The sequence below is a fragment of the Schistocerca cancellata genome, chromosome 10 (genome assembly GCF_023864275.1).
Source record: "Schistocerca cancellata isolate TAMUIC-IGC-003103 chromosome 10, iqSchCanc2.1, whole genome shotgun sequence".
In the NCBI taxonomy this organism is placed as follows: Eukaryota; Metazoa; Arthropoda; class Insecta; order Orthoptera; family Acrididae; genus Schistocerca; species Schistocerca cancellata.
In genome coordinates, this window is record NC_064635.1 from 144720052 (window position 1) to 144743017 (window position 22966).

General features: G+C 40.8%; 1 protein-coding gene across 1 annotated transcript in view; it reads right to left on the reverse strand.

Moving 5' to 3' along the window:
* LOC126106764 (uncharacterized) overlaps positions 1-22966 on the reverse strand; it is a 162549-nt gene that overhangs the window by 29030 nt on the left and 110553 nt on the right. The window contains exon 5 of the mRNA XM_049913140.1: positions 11409-11583. Coding sequence (XP_049769097.1) covers positions 11409-11583 — 175 coding nt within the window. The remainder of the gene's footprint in view (positions 1-11408; positions 11584-22966) is intronic.

Sequence of the window (22966 nt, forward strand, 5' to 3'; positions counted from 1 at the left end):
AAAACATTCCTGTGAATTTCTTAATTAGCATTATAATGCTACATACTAAGACATTTATTTACTACTAGTGACCCGCCAGAGCTTCCCGGGGTTAGCACTACGTATCTACTGCCAGACAACATGTCTGGCATAGCAGTAATTTTGTCTATGGTAGAGTTACGACAAAAATTCAGATAACAATGTTAGGTAACAGAAAATCATCACTTTCACATAAGGGACCACAAATTGCCTCACAATGCAAGTTGGACATCAAAGAGACCGTGCAGTCGCAGCTGCTGCCAGTGGCACGGCAGCTCTCAGTTCCCGTCACTGCCACAACATGTCACTCCAAATGTCAATTAAATTTGGAACAGGTAACACTTGTGCCACCTCAGAACTTGCCAACTACAATGTCCATCTGGCATGGGTATCAAAATACCTATAGTAGTTCTTGAGGTAAGCTTTCACAAGCAGGCACCAAAAGGGGAGACTTTATAATATTTATGGAAGGAGAATGTGTGTGTGTGTGTGTGTGTGTGTGTGTGTGTGTGTGTGTGTGTGTGTGTGTGTGTGTGTGTGTGTGCATGCCTAGAATATGGTGGTAATAATAATATTAATAATATTGCAAAGTCTGCAATACCACAACAGATAAATGCAGACTTTGCAAACAACAAACAGAAACAGTAGATCACATCACAAGCGGATTTACAGTACTAGCAAATACAGAATACACCAGAAGACATGACAATGTAGCAAAAATAATACATCAACAACTTGCCATACAACATAAACTAATAAAAGTACACGTTCCCACATACAAGTATGCACCACAAAATGAACTGGAGAATGATGAATACAAATTATACTGGAACAGAACCATTATAACAGACAAAACAATGCCACATAACAAACCTGATATCATACTCACCAATAAAAAGATGAAATTAACACAACTAATCGAAATATCCATACCCAATACAACAAATATACAGAAGAAAACAGGAGAAAAAATTGAAAAATACATCCAATTGGCTGAGGACATGTGGCATCAGGGTAAAGTTGACATTATACCAATTACACTATCAACTACAGGAGTCATACCACACAAGATCAACCAGTTCATCAACGCAATACAGCAACATCCAAACGTATATACAGGGTTATTACAAATGATTGAAGCGATTTCATAAATTCACTGTAGCTCCATTCATTGACATATGGTCACGACACACTACAGATACGTAGAAAAACTCAAAGTTTTGTTCGGCTGAAGCCGCACTTCAGGTTTCTGCCGCCAGAGCGCTCGAGAGCGCAGTGAGACAAAATGGCGACAGGAGCCGAGAAAGCGTATGTCGTGCTTGAAATGCACTCACATCAGTCAGTCATAACAGTGCAACGACACTTCAGGGCAAAGTTCAACAAAGATACACCAACTGATAACTCCATTCGGTGATGGTATGCGCAGTTTAAAGCTTCTGGATGCCTCTGTAAGGGGAAATCAATGGGTCGGCCTGCAGTGAGCGAACAAACGGTTGAACACGTGCGGGCAAGTTTCACAAGTAGCTCGCAGAAGTTGACAAATAAAGCAAGCAGGGAGCTAAACATACCACAGCCGACGGTTTGGAAAATCTTACGGAAAAGGCTAAAGCAGGAGCCTTACCGTTTACAATTGCTACAAGCCCTGACACCCGATGACAAAGTCAAACACTTTGAATTTTCGGCACGGTTGCAGCGGCTCATGGAAGAGGATGCGTTCAGTGCAAAACTTGTTTTCAGTGCTGAAGCAACATTTTTTCTTAATGGTGAAGTGAACAGACACAATGTGCGAATCTGGGCGGTAGAGAATCCCCACGCATTCGTGCAGCAAATTCACAATTCACCAAAAGTTAACGTGTTTTGTGCAATCTCATGGTTTAAAGTTCACGGCCCCTTTTTCTCCTGCAAAAAAAATGTTACAGGACACGTGTATCTGGACATGCTGGAAAATTGGCTCATGCCACAACTGGAGACCGACAGCGCTGACTTCATCTTTCAACAGGATGGTGCTCCACTGCACTTCCATCATGATGTTCGGCATTTCTTAAACAGGAGATTGGAAAACCGATGGATCAGTCGTGGTGGAGATTATGATCAGCAATTCATGTCATGGCCTCCACACTCTCCCGACTTAACCCCATGCGATTTCTTTCTGTGGGGTTATGTGAAAGATTCAGTGTTTAAACCTCCTCTACCAAGAAACGTGCCAGAACTGTGAGCTCGCATCAACGATGCTTTCGAACTCATTGATGGGGACATGCTGCGCCGAGTGTGGGAGGAACTTGATTATTGGCTTGATGTCTGCCGAATCACTAAAGGGGCACATATCGAACATTTGTGAATGCCTAAAAAAACTTTTTGAGTTTTTGTATGTGTGTGCAAAGCATTGTGAAAATATCTCAAATAATAAAGTTATTGTAGAGCTGTGAAATCGCTTCAATCATTTGTAATAACCCTGTATACAACTGCAGAAATCTGTAATTGTTGATACATGTTCAATTACCCGAAAGTTCCTAAATGCAATGTAACATATACCGTACAGTTAAAAGGAAGTCACGCTTGATCAAGGTCTGCGTCACTTTCCATTTTTAACCAGACATAATGTCTGAGAAAGGAAAGAAATAATAATAACAACAACAACAGCAAAACAACAACAACAACAACAACAACAACTTGCATGTTTGTAATGAGTTACCTAACTGGGCAAAGGGAACCTACAGTTTAACACGGAATTCAAATCACATTTAATTTCTGGATAACCTCCACATCATTGAAAAGTGCATACAATGTTAAAAGTTAGAGTTAAAATCCAGTGCTCCACCTGGGATATGATACCACGATCTTGGTTTCCAAACACATACTTTACCACCAGGCTACCAGTGTTGACAGAGATTTTGAGCTAGCTCGGCTGTTCTGTAAAGTTTTGGCGGCTGTACCACTAGGCAGTAATGGCACCATTCTGACGGTGGCGAGGAACTTTAATTCGTTATAGTTCAGCCAATTTCCACAAAATACTTATAAATTATACATGCAAACTGGGCAAAATCCTTACAGTAGTTCCTCACATCAGCTCAAACAAAGTGCAGCATGAAACTTCAATTTATGTATGAGCAGAACAGACAGATAGAAATTTTACCAACAAAGACATTTTTCCTCCCTTAACTCCACTGTATGTAAAATAGGTACCACCAAGTACATCCAGCATTGGCAAGGGAACCTCTGAATTGTGGAGGACCTCAACAAAGTGAAAGTGTCAAATTTTGTACACTCTACATTTCTTTAAAAGTTTCTATTGATTTGTAGTGCATTCTCACAGAACCACTTTGTGCTGCAATAAGCACTGTACATTCTCTGGTACAGTACTCGCCTCTGTGATTCCAGCAAGGACGTACACTGCACCACTGTGCTGCATCACGTTATGGAGGACAGTCCCGGAGCTCACAAAAGTTGCAAATCCTGGACCAATTGCAATGAAAATAAATCTAATCTAATCTAATCTAATCAGAATGATTATTGTGTGTGTATATAGATCACCATCAGACAATTTTACTTTTTCCCTGGAAAACCTTGAAATGCTGCTAAATTAACTCAAACATCAACTAAAACTTCAATTGTTCTCGAAGATATTAAAAAGAACTGTTGCTAAACAACAACAAGAAATGATCAATCTGTTCTTATCTTATTAATATGACAGCAACAGTAGTTGAAGACATCAGATGCATGAATGAATCTGAAACAATAATTGAGCACGGATTTGTCAATAAGAACAAGTATGAGAATATTACTTCAGTAATAGATACTTGGTTTTTAGATCACAAAGCAGTCATGTTGATCTTAAATAATACATCTAATAAGGCTCTAATGGTCTGTGATAATTACAGGGAGGGGAGATTTATTGATGAAGACAGCATAAGGCTTTTTGATCAAAACTTTAAAAAATCCAACTTGGGGCACGGAATTGGCCTGTGATGTAGATAAAAAGTCTGAGTCATTTCTTGCAAGTTACAGGCACTATTAGGATGTCTCACTTCCTGTCGAGCGAATCAGAACTAAAATAATAGCTAAGACATGAGTAACCTGGGGGAAGGGGGGGGGGGGGGGGGGGGAGGAATCAGCAGACACCCTCAGAATTTTGAACAAATCTGCCAGAAATACTACTGCATTAAAACCATACAAGAAAATTTACAGGAAATTACGTAAGAAAGTTTAATAGCAGCTAAGAAACTTAATAATGATTCGTACATCAGAACAAGTAGAAACAAAATAAAATCAACCTGGGGAATAACAAGTAGGGATAGAGGTGTAAAAAAAGTGAAGGGAAGACTGTTGTGGACCCACTGCAGATAGCTATCATATTCAACACACATTACACAAATACAATGGCAAAACTAATTCAAAGTAAATGTAACTGCAGCTCGAGAGTGCAACTTCCCGTTAGTGATAAAAAAGTGTTACTATATCCTGTTACTATTTTAGTGGTACCACATGCTACAAATATGTAAAAAAAATATAGTGTCATGTGGCAGTGATGGAATTCTAGACAAAGTAATACAGCACAGTGCAAAATATATAGATTCCCAATCGCTGACATAATTGATGTACGTTTTCCAGAAAAACTAAAACATTTGATTGTCAAGCCAATTTACAAGAAGGACAACCAGTATAATGTTATCAATTACCAAACTAAATCACTGTTAACTGGAATTTTCACAAGTATCCGAAAGGATAGCTCTTAAAGACTGTCATTTTCTTAATAAAAATCAAATATTAGTTAATAGACAAAAAGGTATATAGACATCTAAAGCATTTGATGTCACTGGCAATACTTTATTGGTCAGGAAACTATACTGCTAAGGGATTCATGAAGTAACATACGATTGGTTGAAATTCTATCTTTCTAAAAGGTTTCAAAGCATTCCAAAAAGTCAGGTATGGGGTACCACAGAGCTTTGTACTGGGACCACTGCTGTTCTTAATAATTATAAATGACATACCAAGCACTAGTTCAGCAGAAGATACAGTACTGTTTGCCAGTGACACTAGTTGTCTGTCAATGCTACGAATAAAGTTGACCTACAGGAAAGAGTCACGATAGCTGCAGAAGAAGCAATCATGTGGTTTAGGGACAAAAAATTAATTGGAAAAAGAAACAGTTTGGATAAACTACAGACATATAACAAACAAACTAGTAACCAACCTAACTGTAGAACTTGGAGCAAACAGCACACTACATTTTTAAGAATATGGTTAGATGAAAATTTAATGTGGGAGAATATACATAAATATTAAACAAACAAATTAAGGCAGTATTGTTGTTTTCTTAGAATGCTAAAAAATTCCTGTAGCACTGATTCAAAGAGATGTTTGTATTTTGCACTCATACACAGCATGTTAAGATATGGCATCATATTTTGGGGGAACACCAGTGTGGCACGACGCATATTTGTGTTTCACAAGAGGGCAATAAGAATAATAAAATGGGGGACACACAGAGAATCATGTACAATTTTTTTATGGAACTAAAAATCATGAGCCTACCAAGTATTTATATTTATGAAAATGTATTGTTTCTGAAGACACTCCAGAACATTCTGTGTTAAACAGTCAAGTTCACAGCTACGAAACAAGAAATAGAGAATTTTCATAGAAAAATTCACACAAAAGCCATGTATCATCAAAAGTGCTCTTTATCAGCCTAAAATTCTGTTCAGTGAATTACCAAAGGAAATTATCATCAAAAGTGCTAATACGTAAAAGTTTTTATAATGTCAAGGAATCCACGAATCATTATCATTCAAAGAGAGCAGCTTATTTTCTTCACCATGTTGCGCCCATTTGAAAAATAAATTTTTTTCATTTATTATTTTAATTTAGTATATTATAACTGCTGTTATGTGTGTGGTTTCATATTATATGTAAGAATATTTTATTATCCAAAATATAAACTGTAAATCTTTCGTGTCCTATTATCTACGTAAGATCATACACGACAAAACCTGTATCTCTTATAGTGACAAGATACAAGGATGCTAAATAAATCAAACGAAATGAAATCTAATCAAATCAAGACAGCTGTGTCACAGTACCAGAACTTGCAAGTAAGGTAGGAGTCAGAACTGTATTGGCACATTATATTTTGACAGAAGATTTGAATATGATATGTGACTGAAATTTCTACCATAACTGCTGACAATAGAGCAGAAGCAACACCACTTAGAAACTGCGTGGGGCATCCTGGGCATTGGAAACAATAACCCCAACTTTCTGAACATTGATTACATAGGCAATAAGAAGTTGGTATATGGATATGATACAGAATCCGAGATGCAGTCATCACAGCAGAAACATCTGATATCCCAGAGACCAAAAAAGCGCACAGTCCGAAGCAATTTCATGGTAACGTTCAGAATTTTCTTCGAATCTAATGGGGTGGTGCATCACGAGTATATGTCATGAGGCCACACTGTCCCTAAGGAATACTACTTGAGGCCGTCTGTTACCTTTGTGACGCTTTGCAGCACTAATGACTGGGTTTGTGGGCAGCAAAAGCTCGGCAGCTCGATCATGATACCCAACCCAGCCATTCTGCACATTCAGTCACGATTTTCCTTGCTGAATACAACATTCCTGTCATTAGCACCCCCACGTCCCCCAACATGGCACTGTGTGACTTTTGTTTATTTCCCAATATAATACCACAACCTTTTTGGGAGCCTGTATCCTCTTCCAGTCTAATTCCCACTCTCCCGAAGGGGGCATATGTGTAATATCAGTAATTTACACCAATTTAAACTGTTGCTTTGATTGTCTTTTCTGGTTATCTGGATTCGAATACACCGAAGATTCTTTTTCTCCTTCAGAAAATTAGTAATTTGCATTAATTTAAGCTATTGTTTTGACATTGTTTACGTTGGGCCTCGCCAGTATGTAGAATGAAGGAAACATGATGGATTAAAAGTTAATGTACCATCACAATTTGTACACAACACAAACTACAGGCACATGGTAGGAATAAATCTGCTATTGTAATTATGGAGTAATTAACGATTAAAGTTCTGATATTTCTAGTCATTGAGAGAAAGCTATTTTTATGTTTTCAAGCTAAAAGTTGTTTGTATCCCTAATAGAAATATGACATGATAATTTTTCAGTCAGAATTAAGCATACTCACATTTTAGTTGGCATTAGTTAATGGAATTGTAATTATGACTATACAGAAAATGTAAAATTTTACTCGTACAAAATTTAATTAATTGAATCTAGGCCTTTCATTCAATAAAATTAGTCTCTCTGTTCACCTGTAAACGATAGGGTGATTAACCTTTAAGTAAGTAAAATGATATATGCAAATTAATAAAGGTATTGTTGCAATGATAAAACATGTAATTTACAGTCTTTAGAAACAGATTCTTTCATATCTTAGTACAAAATTATTCACTTTTATTTCATGTAAATTTCTACATAATTTGGGAAGTTGGATGTAAAAATTTTATTTTTATAAATCTAAAAATGTAATATGTAACAATGACAGTAACAAGTTTAAAATCATATAAATAGAAGCGATTTGTACACCACCAGAGTTAGTCAGGTCAGTCTTACGTCAGTCACGAGACAGTATTAAGTCAATCTTACACAAGTAGTTTGCTGCCGAGCATCTAGCATACGAAATAAAACTCTTTGTGAATTAAAAAAACTGGAACTTATTTCAACCATTTCATGATTCCCATGTGGCGATGCAGTAACATCCAGATGAACCTACAGCAGCATTAAGAAGCAGCACCTCGAATTACACAAGATTCGTATTATTAATTTGGTGGAGAATATCCATCATATGACATGGTATATCGTTTTTCTTGTGTTAAGCGATGAAACACATCCCAAACTTCACTATACAAAAAATTTTTTCGCCACGTTACATTACAATACAAAAGTCACACGGAGCCACATTGGGGGCGTAGGGTGCCTAATGACAGGAAAGTTGCATATGACAAGGAAAATCTGAACTGAATGTGCAGAATGGCTGGGTAGGTTATCGTGATTGAGCTGACGAGCTTTTGATGCCCACAGACCCAGTCATTAGTGCCGCAAAGCTTCACAAAGGTGACAGTGGGCCCCTCGGATAGTATTCCTCACCGACAGTGTGACCTCATGGCACATACTCTTGATGCACCAACCCATTAGAGTCGAAGAAAATTTTGAACATCACCATGATGTTGCTTCGGACTGTGTGCTTTTTTGGTCTCTGGGATATCGGATGTTTCCACTGTGATGATTGCATCTCAGTTTCTGGGTCGTATCTGTATACCTACTTCTCATTGCCTATGTAATCAGTGTTCAGAAAGTTGGGGTTACTGTTTTCACTGTCCAGGATGCCTCATGCACATCAATATCACTAATCAAATAGATAATTAAAGTCAGCATATATCCAGAGGGTACAAGTGTGTATGAATATGTGTGTGAATGTAGTATCAATGTATAATGATGTTGAAGCAAATGTTATGTGTATGCTTTCATACTATATGTAAGAATATTTTATTAGCCAACATATAAACTGTAAATCTTTCGTTTCCTGTTATCTGTGTAAGATCATACATGACAAAACCTATATCTTTTATAATGACTAGAGACAAGGGTGCTAAATAAAACAAACCAAATGAAATGAAATGAAATCAAATCAAATCAAGACAGCTGTATCACAGTACCAGAATTTGCAAATAAGGCAGGAGTAAGAACTGTATTGGAACATTCTCTTTCGACAGAAGATTTGAGCATGATGTGTGACTGTGAAATTTGTACCACAACAGTTGATACTAGAGCAGAAGCAACAACCATTTGGACACTGCACGAGGCATCCTGGACAGTGGAAACAATAACCCCAACTTTCTGAACACTGGTTGCATAGGCAATGAGAAATGGGTATACGGATATGACCCAGACTCTCATAATTTTCTTCGACTCTAATGGGGTGTTGCATCACGACTGTGCGCCATGAAGCCACACTGTCACTAAGGAATACTACTGGGGGGCCTCTGTTACCTTCGGGACGCTTTGCGGCACTAATGACTGGGTATGTTGGCAGCAAAAGCTCAGCAGCTCGATCACGATAGCCCATCTGGCCATTCTGCACATCCAGTTCCCATTTTCCTTGCTGAATACGACATTCCTGTTGTTAAGCCCCCTATGCAACCGATGTGGCTCTGTGTGACTTTTGTCTATTTCCTAAGCTGATAATAGCCCTGAAAGCAACACAATTTGAGTAGAGAAGACATCATGTGGGACGTGAGGGTCTGCTGATCACAGGAATTGTCCGAGAAGTGTGTGCATTACCAAGGAACTATTTTGAAGGGGACTAGGGTTCTGCATCTCAAAATAAAAAAAATGTACTTCTGGCAACCAAAGGGTCAATACTTTTTGAACACACATCCTACATGACTACTTCTGTACAGTTTTCCAGCCATTCTCCTCTCTCTTCTATACGAAGATAAATCTCTAGCTCTATCCCTAGATACCTTCTCTACTATTTTGTTCAGCTTTTACCACAAGTGATTCATCCATACAATGTTGTCTACTGTTTCATGTGCTATTTTAGCTCTTTCGTACCTGGCCAAGCCTCTGATATACAGGATCCAGCTTTCCAATTTCTCGAGCAAGAGCACTATTACTATTAAGTTGACGTCTTGTTCTATTCAAATATGTGGGCTGAGGCCTATGTCTTGCTAGAAATTGGGTGAAAAAACTCTAGGATAGAATGTACAAGGTGCATCTGAAAAGTTCGGTGAATGATCTCTGAAAATAAAGGAAATAAAACACCTTTACCGGCCTTCAAGGTAATCACCGTTAACTGCAACACACTTTGACATTGACTGTGAAGCTGTTGGAAAATGTCAACAAATGTTTCTTGTGGAATCACTTTAAGCACTGTAGTCACATTCAATGTCTGCAAACCACAGGCCTTTTGAGCTAATTAAATGCGAGGGAACAAAAAGGATTCTGCTGGTGCCAAATTTGAAGAATAATAAGGGTTTATGATAACTGGGGCCCCACAGCCTTTGTGAAATTTTTAAATGAAATTATTCTCACTGTTGGCTGTTAAAACATAATTTATTGTTATGGCAACTTTGACATGTTGTTATTTTCAAACACTGTGGGATGTTGTAACCCAATGAATAATACAAAGCTATGCCATGCTGTGCAAGAGTTTTTGCATGAGATGGTGTAAATTTATCAGTTGTTTGATATACCATATATGTTATAGAGCTGGTGAAATAATGATGGAAACATTGAAGTTTAAATTTCATGTAGTAGGTGTCTTAACTGGATCACAGCTTTGTATTAACGAGTGGGTCACAACATCGCACAACGCTTAAAAATGACAACATGTCAAAATTTCAATCGCAATAAACAATGTTTATTCAAGTGTTTGAAGGCTGGTTAACTTTTCTACAATGAAAAAAATCAAGGATACAGACTTGTGGATATCCAATTCTACAAGATGCATTTGCTAACAGTTTGTAACAGCTTTACAACTGGTATTGGAAGGGTGTTGTAGCTAATGGTAATTACTTTGAAGGGCAGTAGAGGTATTTTGTTCGTAATTTTTGTTTCCTTTATTTTCTGATACCATTCTCTTGTACCTGCATTCCAGCACTCTTGCCATTTTCTTATTACGCATGAAGTGATTTCTTCCTCAGGGTGTGCTCTTTGCCCTAACACACCTGTCACCTTTTCTTAGTCTCCTCTTTGTAACCAGTGTTACACTCCCTTTTTTCTAATTACCTATTCTACAGGGAATATCTCCAATATTATGGAAAAAAGCTACTGCACAAATCATCCTGTGTGCGCCTGGAAACCTAAGTAGCATGCTCCTCTGTACTCTGTATACGGCTTCTTTTGTGTAACTGCCCTATGTGCCCACACACTTGCAACATAACCTACTGGCTTTCTGAGAGACCCTAGGTATGATCAATTGAGAAGTCACCATGACTGAGGCTTACGGATGTGCTCTTTCAGCAGCACAACACTGCATACGCGCGCGCACTTGCGCACGTACACATGCACACACAAACCCAGCCATTTCCGGCAGCTCTTTTCACTGTGCCTGTCAGCAACTTAATGTGTCATGTTTATGGCAAGTACTGCTGTTTTAATCAGGTGAAATGATCAACGAATAGCAGAATAATTTGCAGTATTTTCCAAAAGCTGCTTTTGCAATGGAGGAAAAGAAAATAAAAATCTTGCTCAGTCAACTGCATGCAGCGAAGAAGACAATGTTGAGAAATGTTTGATATTAACAGAGAAACAATTCATTAGTGATTTTTTTATCTGACTTATTAAGGTACTCTCATATCAGGAGAAATATATACGAGGAGGCAAATACATTCTTTCATACATACACTTTTCCCGTCCTTTGATGCATGTATTGTAATCGTCAAGGCGCTGCCAGTGATCGGGCTTATGTGAGAGCCGAGGCACTGGGGGAAGGGTCAACACAATTATTTTTTCTGTGCGTAGTGTCAGCTCTTTCACAACACGTCTAAGTTTCCTCTTCATAAGGTCCATTTTTGTATCCTGGAATCATTTAAAAGTTGTACATTATAGTAAGCTTAATATATAGTATAAAACATTTAAGGTTAAATAATACCTCGGTCCCAACAAAATGTAATTAATTTCCTACATTTTCTGCAGTTGCAATATCATCCACATTTATTAACCAGCCCCCGGAGGATCAAAAACAATAATTGCTTTTAACACTATGTACAGAGTTGCATACTACCACTGTCAAAAAACTTCAATAAGTTTTTGAATTTAGTGACATGTGTCAAAGTCAGTAAATTTTGTGTTGGAATCAGCTAATTTTGTGTCAAAAGGTTTTTCATTTTTTTTTATGCTCAACGGACAAGAAATTGGGAAACTGTCTACATTAACAGATTGTTCTACCATCTCACAGTACGTACTTGCTGCAGACAGAGATGATGTGTATAAAGCACCAATTATGATAGACAAAGACAAGGGAAAGGCAACCACTTACATACAGTGGATTGATGCAAGGAGCACAAAAACAACATTTAACAGAAAACTGCATTCATGCTAGCTTGCGAATGCTAGCTCTTTTTCCAGCAATATTACACATATTCACACCATAACCACACAGACATACGAATGATGTGACTGATTATCGATATTTGATCACTGAAAGTGATGGAAGTGGGGAGGGGAAAGAGAAGGACACAAGGGGGGGTAGCGGAAAAGAGGCAGACTTAACAGATGACTTTGCAGCTGCACAATGAAAGACTACAGAGAGTACACCAGAAATAAATGTAAGAAGAGGGTGAGGTGGAAAAACTGAGGAAGGGAAATGAGAGTAAGGTGAAGATGAAGAGAAAGAAGTGGAAGGGAGACAGAAGGGAGTGGGGTTGGAAAAGAGGGAGAGGAAGAGAGGTGGGAGAATGCCCACATGGTGGTGATGGTGGTGGTGGTGGTGGTGGGTGGGTGGAGGTAGGAGGTGTGGAAGAGGAAGAGTGGTGGGGGAAGGTAGTGCAGAACCTGGACGGAGGTGTGGTGTGGACAGAAGAGAGTAGGGAAAAGGCAATATAAGGCAGTGCGAACAGATTATCGGAGGTTTAGGCCAGGAGGATCGCAAGAGCGCAGGACGTGTTGGAGTGTGTGGTGTGTGTGTGTGTGTGTGTGTGTGTGTGTCAGGCCTTGTACCTGGGCTCATCACAAGGGAGTGACCAATGGGATGCAGGATTGGGAGTAGGACTGGAATGGGGTCAGGAAAGGACATTCCGTACGTTGGGTGGGTGGCGGAACACTACTTTGGGATATGTGGGAGAGATTTTGGGTAGAATATCCCTTGCTAGGAGAATCTGGGAAGAGCTGGTGTGTATGATATCAGGAGGACATTGGAAAAGGTAGTGTTCAGTGGCCTCCAAGACCACAGGCAAGAGGCAAGAGGATACAGTGATCAACACGGAGACTGACATTAATGGGACAGGAACTGTTAAGAGGAGGCGAAGGGGGTGAGCAGTGTCTTGAATTTAGGATGGGAAATTGCGGACAATAATTTGGAAGTGTGGTTAACAAAGGCAGAGATTTGTTCTGTGGGAGCATTGTACCCAGTCACAATGCATGACCACAAGAACAAAATATTTGAAGACAGGATTGTATGTTTATTGTATTATTTCTGCAGTTTGTCTTGTTATGGCAGATTTTCCTGCAGGTAAATCGGGAAAACATTCGGAGTGTACGATTCCAGTGAATGGTATGTTGGACTATGTATCTCCCCATGTTTCAATTTATATCACAATGTACTTCACTATGAACAGTTAATTTTGCTTTGTTTTTGCGTGTTTCTTTAGATCTAAATGGGCTGTAAAAGAAATTTAAACAAAGTTTACTTGATGTGCATCTTCATATTTTTGCGCTGCAAAGACTGATCCATAAAATTTCAGGTGTGCAGCTGCATAAATTCAACTTCTTCTTCTAATATTTCGGCTCAATACTGTCCAGCCATATTCAGAGGTGACAGTCACCTCAGATGGCTGGGTGGTATTCAGCCGAAATATTAGAAGAAGTAGTCAAATTTATGCAGCTGCACGCCCAAAATTTTATGGACCAGAAAGTTTACTTGTTTGCTAGCTACAATATGTATTTGAATACCAGAAGTTCTTTTCAGGTTTTTTTGTTTCTGATAGTTAATATTAAATTGAAGTTCTGTACATTCATATTTCACACTAGCCATGTCAAAATATGTACATTTAAAGTAAAGTAGGAAGTCCAAGAAACTTAAAAATGTTTTCGAATATGAACTATGTATTTGAACAAGAGTTATAATTTCTAAAAAAAACACATATTTTAGCCAGTCCACTCATAATGGCAGCTACGTACAAAACCAGCACTGTATATTTTATAAAAATATATAGTCAATGTCCAGGGAATGTTTAATAAAGTATTGTACAAAAATTTGAAATAAATTGGTCAAGCACTTTTTGAGATGTTTCTTATTTGTATATATATATTAAATACATAGTTACAAAGCAACACTGTTTCTGGGTGCAAAAATAAATTTTCGAAGCTACTGCTCGACACAGACTGTAACGGAACCAAGCGCTCAACTCTGAGTGTGTGTCACAACTGTATTCTAGAACACGAGAAGAGGGCTAGTACTGAAAAAGCAGGGCAATGCCTGTACTTCACTGCTACACAGCAAGCAGAGCTATAGCAAAGAGTGCAAACAATGTAGTACGATGGCACACAGAATGTTGGTCTGCAAACTCTAAATACGGAATATATGATCTCTGCCACTTCAAGGTGTGCTAGTACTGATGATAAATGTGTAGGCAGGAAAAACCGTCTGTAGCTGAGACACCACAGTGCTGACAAGACTAGAGACACCTCTGTTTCTACATCTACATCTTCATGGATACTCTGCAAATCACATTTATGTGCCTGACAGAGAGTTCATCAAACTATCTCCACAATTCTCTATTATTTCAATCTCGTATAGCACGCGGAAAGAATGAACACCTATATCTTTCCGTACAAGCTCTGATTTCCCTTATTTTATCATGGTGATCGTTCCGCCCGACGTACGTTGGTGTCAACAAAATATTTTCGCATTCGGAGGAGGTTTGTGATTGGAATTTTGAGAGAAGATTCCGTCGCAACGAAAAATGTCTTTCTTTTAATGATTTACAGCCCAAATCCTGTATCATTTCTGTGACACTCTCTCCCATATTTCGCGATAATACAAAATGTGCTGCCTTTCTTTGAACTTTTTCGATGTACTCCATCAGTCCTACCTGGTAAGGATCCCACACTGTGCAACAGTATTTTAAAAAAGGACGGACAAGTGTAGCGTAGGCAGTCTCCTCAGTAGGTCTGTTACATTTTCTAAGTGAACTGCCTATAAAACACAGCCTTTGGTTAGCCTTCCCCACAACATTTTCAATGTGTTCTTTTCAATTTAAGTTTTTCGTAATTGTAATACCTAGGTATTAAGTTGAATTTATGGCTTTTAGATTAGACTGATTTATCATGTAACCGAAGTTTAACGAGTTCCTTTTAGCATTCATGTGGATGACCTCACACTTTTCATTACTTAGGATCAACTACCACTTTTCGCACCATTCAGATATTTTTTCTAAGTCGTTTTGCAGTTTGTTTTCATCTTCTGATGACTTTATTAGTCAATAAACGACAGTGTCATCTGCAAACAACCGAAGACGGCTGCTCAGATTGTCTCCCAAATTGTTTATATAAATAAAGAACAGCAAAGGGCCTATAACACTATCTTGGGGAACGCCTGAAAGCACTTCTGTTTTACTAGATGACTTTTCATCAATTACTGCAAACTGCAACATCTCTGACAGGAAATCACATATCCAGTCACATAACTGAGACGATATTCCATAAGCATGCAATTTTACTATGAGCCGATTGTGTGGTACAGTGTCAAAAGCCTTCTGGAAATCCAGGAATATGGAATCGATCTGAAATCCCATGTAAATAGCACTCAGCACTTATGTGAATAAAGAGCTAGTTGTGTTTCACAGGAACGATGTTTTCTAAATCCATGTTGACTGTGTGTCAATAGACCGTTTCATCGAGGTAATTCATAATGTTCGAACACAATATACACTACTGGCCATTAAAATTGCTACACCAAGAAGAAATGCAGATGATAGACGGGTATTCATTGGACAAATATATTATACTAGAACTGACATGTGATTACATTTTCACGTCATTTGGGCGCATAGATCCTGAGAAATCAATACCCAGAACAACCACCTCTGGCCGTAATAACGGCCTTGATACGCCTGGGCATTGAGTCAAACAGAGCTTGGATGGTGTGTACAGGTACAGCTGCCCATGCAGCTTCACCATGATACCACCATTCATTAAGAGTAGTGACTGGTGTATTGTGACGAGCCAGTTGCTCGGCCACCATTGACCAAACGTTTTCAATTGGTGGGAGATCTGGAGAATCTGCAGGCCAGGGCAGCAGTCGAACATTTTCTGTATCCAGAAAGGCCCGTACAGGACCTGCAACATTATGTCGTGCACTACCCTTCTGAAATGTAGGGTTTTGCAGGGATTGAATGAAGGGTAGAGGCACGGGTCGTAACACATCTGAAATGTAACGTCCACTGTTCAAAGTGCCGTCTATGCGAACAAGAGGTGACTGAGACGTGTAACCAATGGCATCCCATACCATCACGCCGGGTGATACGCCAGTATGGTGATGACGAATACACACTTCCAATGTGCGTTCACCACGATGTCGCCAAACATGGATGCAACCATCATGATGCTGTAAACAGAACCTGGATTCGCCCAAAAAAATGATGTTTTGCCATTCGTGCACCCAGGTTCGTCATCGAGTACACCATCGCTATTGTCTGTGATGCAGCGTCAAGGATAACCACAGCCATGGTCTCCGAGCTGATAGCCCATGCTGCTGCAAATGTCGTCGAACTGTTTGTGCAGATGGTTGTTGTCTTGCAAACGGCCCCATCTGTTCACTCAGGGATCGAGACGTGGCTGCACGATCTGTTACAGCCATGGGAGTAAGACACCTGTCATCTCGACTGCTAGTGATACGAGGCCATTGAGATCCAGCACGGCATTCCATATTACCCTCCTGAAGCCACCGATTCCATATTCTGCTAACAGTCATTGGATCTCAAGCAACGCGAGCAGCAATGTTGTGATACAATAAACTAAACTCATGATAGGCTACAATCCGACCTTTATCAAAGTCGGAAACGTGACGGTACGCATTTCTCCTCCTTACACGAGGCATCACAACAACGTTTCACCAGGCAACGCTGGTCAACTGCTGTTTGTGTATGAGAAATCGGTTGGAAACTTTCCTCATGTTAGCACGTTGTAGGTGTCGCCACTGGCGCCAACCTTATGTGAATGCCCTGAAAAGCTAATCATTTGCATATCACAGCATCTTCTTCTTAAATTTCACATTTGTAGCATGTCATCTTCGTGGTGTAGCAATTTTAATGGCCAGTAGTGTATGTTCTAAAATCCTGCTGCATATCAATGCTAACGGTATGGGCCCGTTTAAGCAAAAGACAAATGATTGCCTAACCTGCAACAATCACATGATATTTGGCTTTAAATACTCCTGTTTCATCAGCTTGTCTGTTCATTTTGTCTGCATCACTGACCCCAGTGGAATGACAGTTTCGCTTGTTACAGGTTAGCACTGATGGCTAAACGTGATGTGCTGCTTACAGCCTGTCTGGGACTGCTGCTTGCCTGTTGTGGGTGGACTTCGTCACTCCACAGTATCGATCCTGATAGATCACAGCCCTGACTGATAGAAGAACGCTGACCTAAGGGCCTTTTTCCTCTGGTGAAATGCCATCTTCCTTCAACGTACTAAAACTGCAGTCAGGATCCAAGATAGAGTTTTTGAAAAATCTGCAAAAAGAATACAGGAGGTATGACAAAAGTTTGAGAAGCCAATACAAAAGCATTGGAAAGGCAAGGACCTGCGGAACAGTGAGCAAGTCAGCTTCCATGTTTCAGAGTTGGTTACCAAGCTGTGCATGACAAATGGGGAAAAAAAAAAAATCAAGAAATTTTTAATGAAATATAGTGGTCCATATCGGATTACTGAGATGACCTCCCAGGTTAATATGAAGATACAGTTACCTACCAAAACACTGATTATACATATTAGTAGAGTGAAGCCCTTTGATGGTGCAATAGACACATTACTGCAAATTCCTTAACGGTACCACAGCAGAGCAAGAAACTGGGGAAGGTTAAGAAGAATGGGCTGCCAAATACTTGTGCTACGCACAGGACACCGGATGAATTTAAATTGATGAACTAATTTTACACTGTACTTTTCCATGTTTTTCCCCTTTCCTATGCAGTATTACATTTTATATTGCATGTTAGGGATTGATAAGAAATTAGGGTAAGTCACTTGTTGTTGTTAGGGGGAATTCTTTTGAAGAAGGAAGAGGAATTGATGGGCATTCCTTTCGCTAGGTGGAATGATGGGAGGGACACCCCAAGGAAGTAATGTATTCGTGATGCTGCTACGTGTCATCGGAGAAGTGGGAAGTGCCATCCTGAATTAACCGTTGAACGCCAGGATGTTACTTTCAAAACAAGCAGACATATTGCTGACTAGACATCACTGGATAATAGGACTAACTTTCAAAGATAGAGGCAAGATTCGCAGGCAGCTAGAGGTATTCAGGGAATTACACAAGACGGCACAGAAAGAAGCTGTTGTCTCAGATTAATGACAAATAGACGTGGTTGCAACTGTCGTCGTATGACAAGATAAGAGCACAGATAATGCAAACAACAGAGGTAGTACCACAGGCAGTTTTACGCAGAAAGAGGTGGTGGGTCAACGCAGGTGGGATCTAGGTATAAGCCTTATTTGGGACAGAAAACAAAAGAAGATGTGATTGAACTCAATACAACTATAAGTCAAGTGCAAGATACAATGTGCAACCTATTGAGGAGTCTGATACCACTTAACCAACGAACCTGGAACATAATGTACTGGCCAGTATTAGAGTCATACCGGAGGCACCTGAAGAGCTCATACGATATGTACACAATACAGTAGCAACAGTCAATAATAACCTGGTGGTCATTCAGAAATGACCATCTCTAGACTGTTACAGATACTGGTGGTCAGTGTTAATGAAGCTACACATCAAATACAAGAATGCAAGAGGCCATTCATCAAGCAGTAGTGGGCAATTAAGTTTGGCATTGATGCAGCCTGACAATTTTTGGAAGGATTACATGAATCAGAGAGAGATTTTCCAATGGAGCTACAGCATGCAGTTGAGTTGATGCAACAATGGATAAGATGAGAGTAATGATATCAAACTGATATCTAGTAATGAATCCACTCGTGTTATCAATGGTTAGCTGGTTGGTTGGATGATTAAAGGAATCAAAGTACTAGGTCACCAGCCCCTTTCTTCTCAAACTCAAAGGTCTCCATCATGGAACATCAGAGATGACCCACTGCAAAAAACCTGAGGAAAGAAAATCCAAAGGTCAATGAAGGCTATATAAGGAACAAAAAATAAGAAAGAGGGAATATAGGAAGAAAGGCAGGTGAGATGCCCCATCCAGGATAAGAAAGGGAGGATATAGAAAGAGAGGCAGGTGAGATGCCCTATCTAGGGCATGACCCGAAGGCCCTGAAAGTGAGGGGACATACATCCCCCCAACGCACGCTACTTACCAGAGGTACACTATGAGATCAAAAGTACCTGGACACCTGGCTGAAAATGATTTATACAAGTTCGTGGCGCCTTCATCAGTAATGATGGAATTCCATATGGTGTTGGCCCACCCCGAGCCTTGATGAAAGCTTCCACTCTCGCAGGCATATGTTCAATCAGGTCCTGGAAGGCTTCCTGGGGAATGGCAGCCCATTTTTCATGGAGTGCTGCACTGAGGAGAGGTATCAATGTCGGTCGATGAGGCCTGTCACGAAGTTGGTGATCCAAAACATCCCAAAGGTGTTCTATAGGATTCAGGTCAGGACTCTGTGCATGCCAGTCCATTACAGGGATGTTGTTATCATGTAACCACTCCACCACAGACCGTGCATTATGAACAGGTGCTTGATCGTGTTGGAAGATGCAATCACCATCCCCAAAATCGCTCTTCGACAGTGGGAAGTAAGAAGGTGCTTAAAACGTCAATGTAGCTGTGATAGTGCCATGCAAAACAACGTGAAAAACACAACCATATCGTAACACCGCCGCCTCCGAATTTTACGGTTGGAAATACGCACAATGGCAGATGACGTTCACTGGGCATTTGCCATACCCCCACCCTGCCATCAGATTGCCACATTGTGTACTGTGATCTGTCACTCCACACAATGTTTTTCCACTGTTCAATCGTCCAATGTTTATGCTCCTTACACCAAGTGAGGCATTGTTTGGCATTTCCCAGTGTGATGTGTGGCTTATGAGCAGCTGCTTGACCACGAAATCCAAGTTTTCGCACCTCGCGGTTAACTGTCACAGTACTTGAGTGGATCCTGATGCAGTTTGGAATTCCTGTGTGATGGCCTGGATAGATGTGTGCCTATTACACATTACGGCCCTCTTCAACTGTCGGTGGTTTCTGTCAGTCAACAGACGAGATCGAGCTGTACGCTTTTGCCCTTCATGTTTCCACTTCATTATCACATGGGAAACAGTGGACCTACGGGTGTTTAGGAGTGTGGAAATCTTGCATACAGAAACATGACACAAGTGACACCAGAACACCTGACCACGTTTAAAGTCCATGAGTTCTGCAAAGTGCCCCATTCTGCTCTCTCACGATGTCTGATGACTACTGAGGTCACTCATAAGGAATATCTGGCAGTAGGTGGTAGCACAATGCACCTAATATGAAAAACTTGTTTTTTGGGGTGTCCAGATACACAGTGTACCTCAATCACTCAGAAATTGGCTAGGTAAGACTATCAACACAGACAGGGCAGGAGAAGCACAGATAGACATAAGTTGAACAAGTCAAAAAGACAAAGTGAGAGGGTGGGAGGAAAGTTAAAGGAACAGATAGGGTGTGGGCTGGGATGGACCACCAAGCTCAGACAGCCGCAACCCAGTCTGGGCAGAAGAGGCAATAGAGTACCCTTACAACCCCTCAATGGGGTAATAAGGTTAAGTGGCCCCTCCTCAAAGGGGTTGGGAAAAGCTCTCTTCACGAATAAAACATAAAACTAAGTCAGCCACTGCAGTATTGTCTCCTAATACAAGATGTAGTGAGGCAGGAATAATAATAAGAGTCTGCCTCAGGGCAGCTAGATTGGGACAGTCCAGCAAGATGTGGACCACTGTCAAAGAGGATCCAAAATGACAGTAGGGTGGGTCCTTGCATGATGGAGGAGATGACTGAGTCACGTGAATATGGCCAGTGTGAAGCAGGCAAAGGATGGTAGAGTCCTTGCGAGAAGCCTGCATGGAGAACCTCCACAATTTTGTAGTCTCCTTCATCACCCGTTCATTCCATATTCCAGATCCCTAAAAGTTGACAGCGTAATACCGATCAGAGGTCTGTTTCCAAATTATTTATATCAAGAGTTGGCTTACTGGTAGCCACTTTGGCTAACATATCAGCAGGTTCATTCCCCGGGACCCCAATGTGACCCACAGTTCAGACAAAGGACACCGAGCGTCTACAACGTTCATGGGTATATAGGGAATCCTGGATAACCATGACTGAGGAATGGCGAGGGTAACACTGGTCAAGAGCTTGCAAGTTGCTCAAGAAGTTGCTACACATGAGAAAGGACTCACCAGTGCCAGAATGGCCATCTGGCAAGGAGCACAGTTCAGTATGTATGAATGCATGCTTTCACGGCGATATTCATTAATAAAATATTCTTGCATTTCAAGTCACATCAACAGGTTAAGTACTCACCAGCTTTTGGCAGAGATCTCCTCAGCCATTGTCAAGTGTACTTACATAGCCACGCCACCATCAGTGATGTCACTGGTGTCTAGTCCCATACCAGCTCCAACTCCCCGATCATGGGATCCCAAGCCATTCCAGCCGCAATCCACCGTCTTTATAGAGGGTGTTGACTGATATTTTGATCTCTATTGCTTCATGTATTATGCTATTCCAGAAGCAGTTGGTCCATTTAATAATAAGTATCATCGGAAGCAATTCAGTGTCGACCCTTGTATCAATCCTTGTATCATACAAGCTTTTGTTTGTTTTGTTTAGAACAGCTCAGTGTCGGCTAGATCGTCAGTGAGAGCGCACCGCTAGTTCTAGCTGCTTATAAGGAGAGTACACTGTTCGTTTATTACATATTTTTACGACTTTCAAACAGGAGCGACTTCAGTAATGGTTTGCTGTGTACAGATGCGGGCTGAGTTGTTGACCCTTCGCTCACAGCTCCAGGCAGTGTTTACTTCCGTCATGCAGCTAGAGGCTGCTGCCAAGGGGCATCACTGTGGGGGGCTGGATGCAGGTATGCGAGGGATGTCAAGCGCGTCCCACATGTTCGCTGATCGGTCCACTGCTATGGCTGCCCCGGGTACTGCCTGCATTGAGATTGACCCCTCACCCGTGGTCGAGTGGGAGATCATTCCAAAGTCTGGCAGACAGTGAAAGACTTTCCGAAGGGCCAATCGTAGGGCCTCACCAGTTCGTTTGACGAACAGGTTTCTGGCGTCATCTGCGGCTGAGGAAGTCTCCAAGATGGATACAGTTGTTCACACTGTTCCAGAGGAAGCTTCTCGGCCCACAAGGTGTGGGCATTCACAGAGGGTGGTTTGCTGGTAGTTGCGAGCTCCAACATTAGGTGCGTGATGGGGCCCCTTAGGGACATGGCTGCCAAGTAGGGGAAGGAAGCAAGTGCGCACTCCATGTGCATATGAGGGGGAGTCATTCTGGATGTGGAAAAGGTGCTTCCGGACGCCATGCAGAGTACAGGGTGCAGCCACGGTGGTGGCTCGTGTCGGTACCAATGACGTGTGTCACTCTGGATTGGAGGAGATTCTCTCTGGGTTTCGGGCAACTAGCAGAAATTGTAAAGACTGCCAGTCTTGCTTGTGAAATTAAGGTGAAGCTCACCATCTGGAGCATTGTCGACAGAACTGCCTATGGTCCTTTGGTGCAGAGGTTCAGGCGATTCTGTGACCGTGTAGGCTGCAGATTCCTTGAATTGCGCCATCGGGTTCCGCTTAATAGGTCAGGAGTCCACTACACACAGGAAGTGGCTACATGGGTAGTGGGGGCTGTGTGGAAGGGACTGGGCGGCTTTTTAGGTTAGAGGGTCTTAAGGAACCACGGAAAGGGCATCCGTCTAAAAGGGGGCAGGTAAAACACAGTAAGGTAGTTGTAGAATCGATTGGTACTGTAGTTGTAAATTGTTGTATCTGTGCTGGGAAAGAACCAGAGCTCCAAGCAC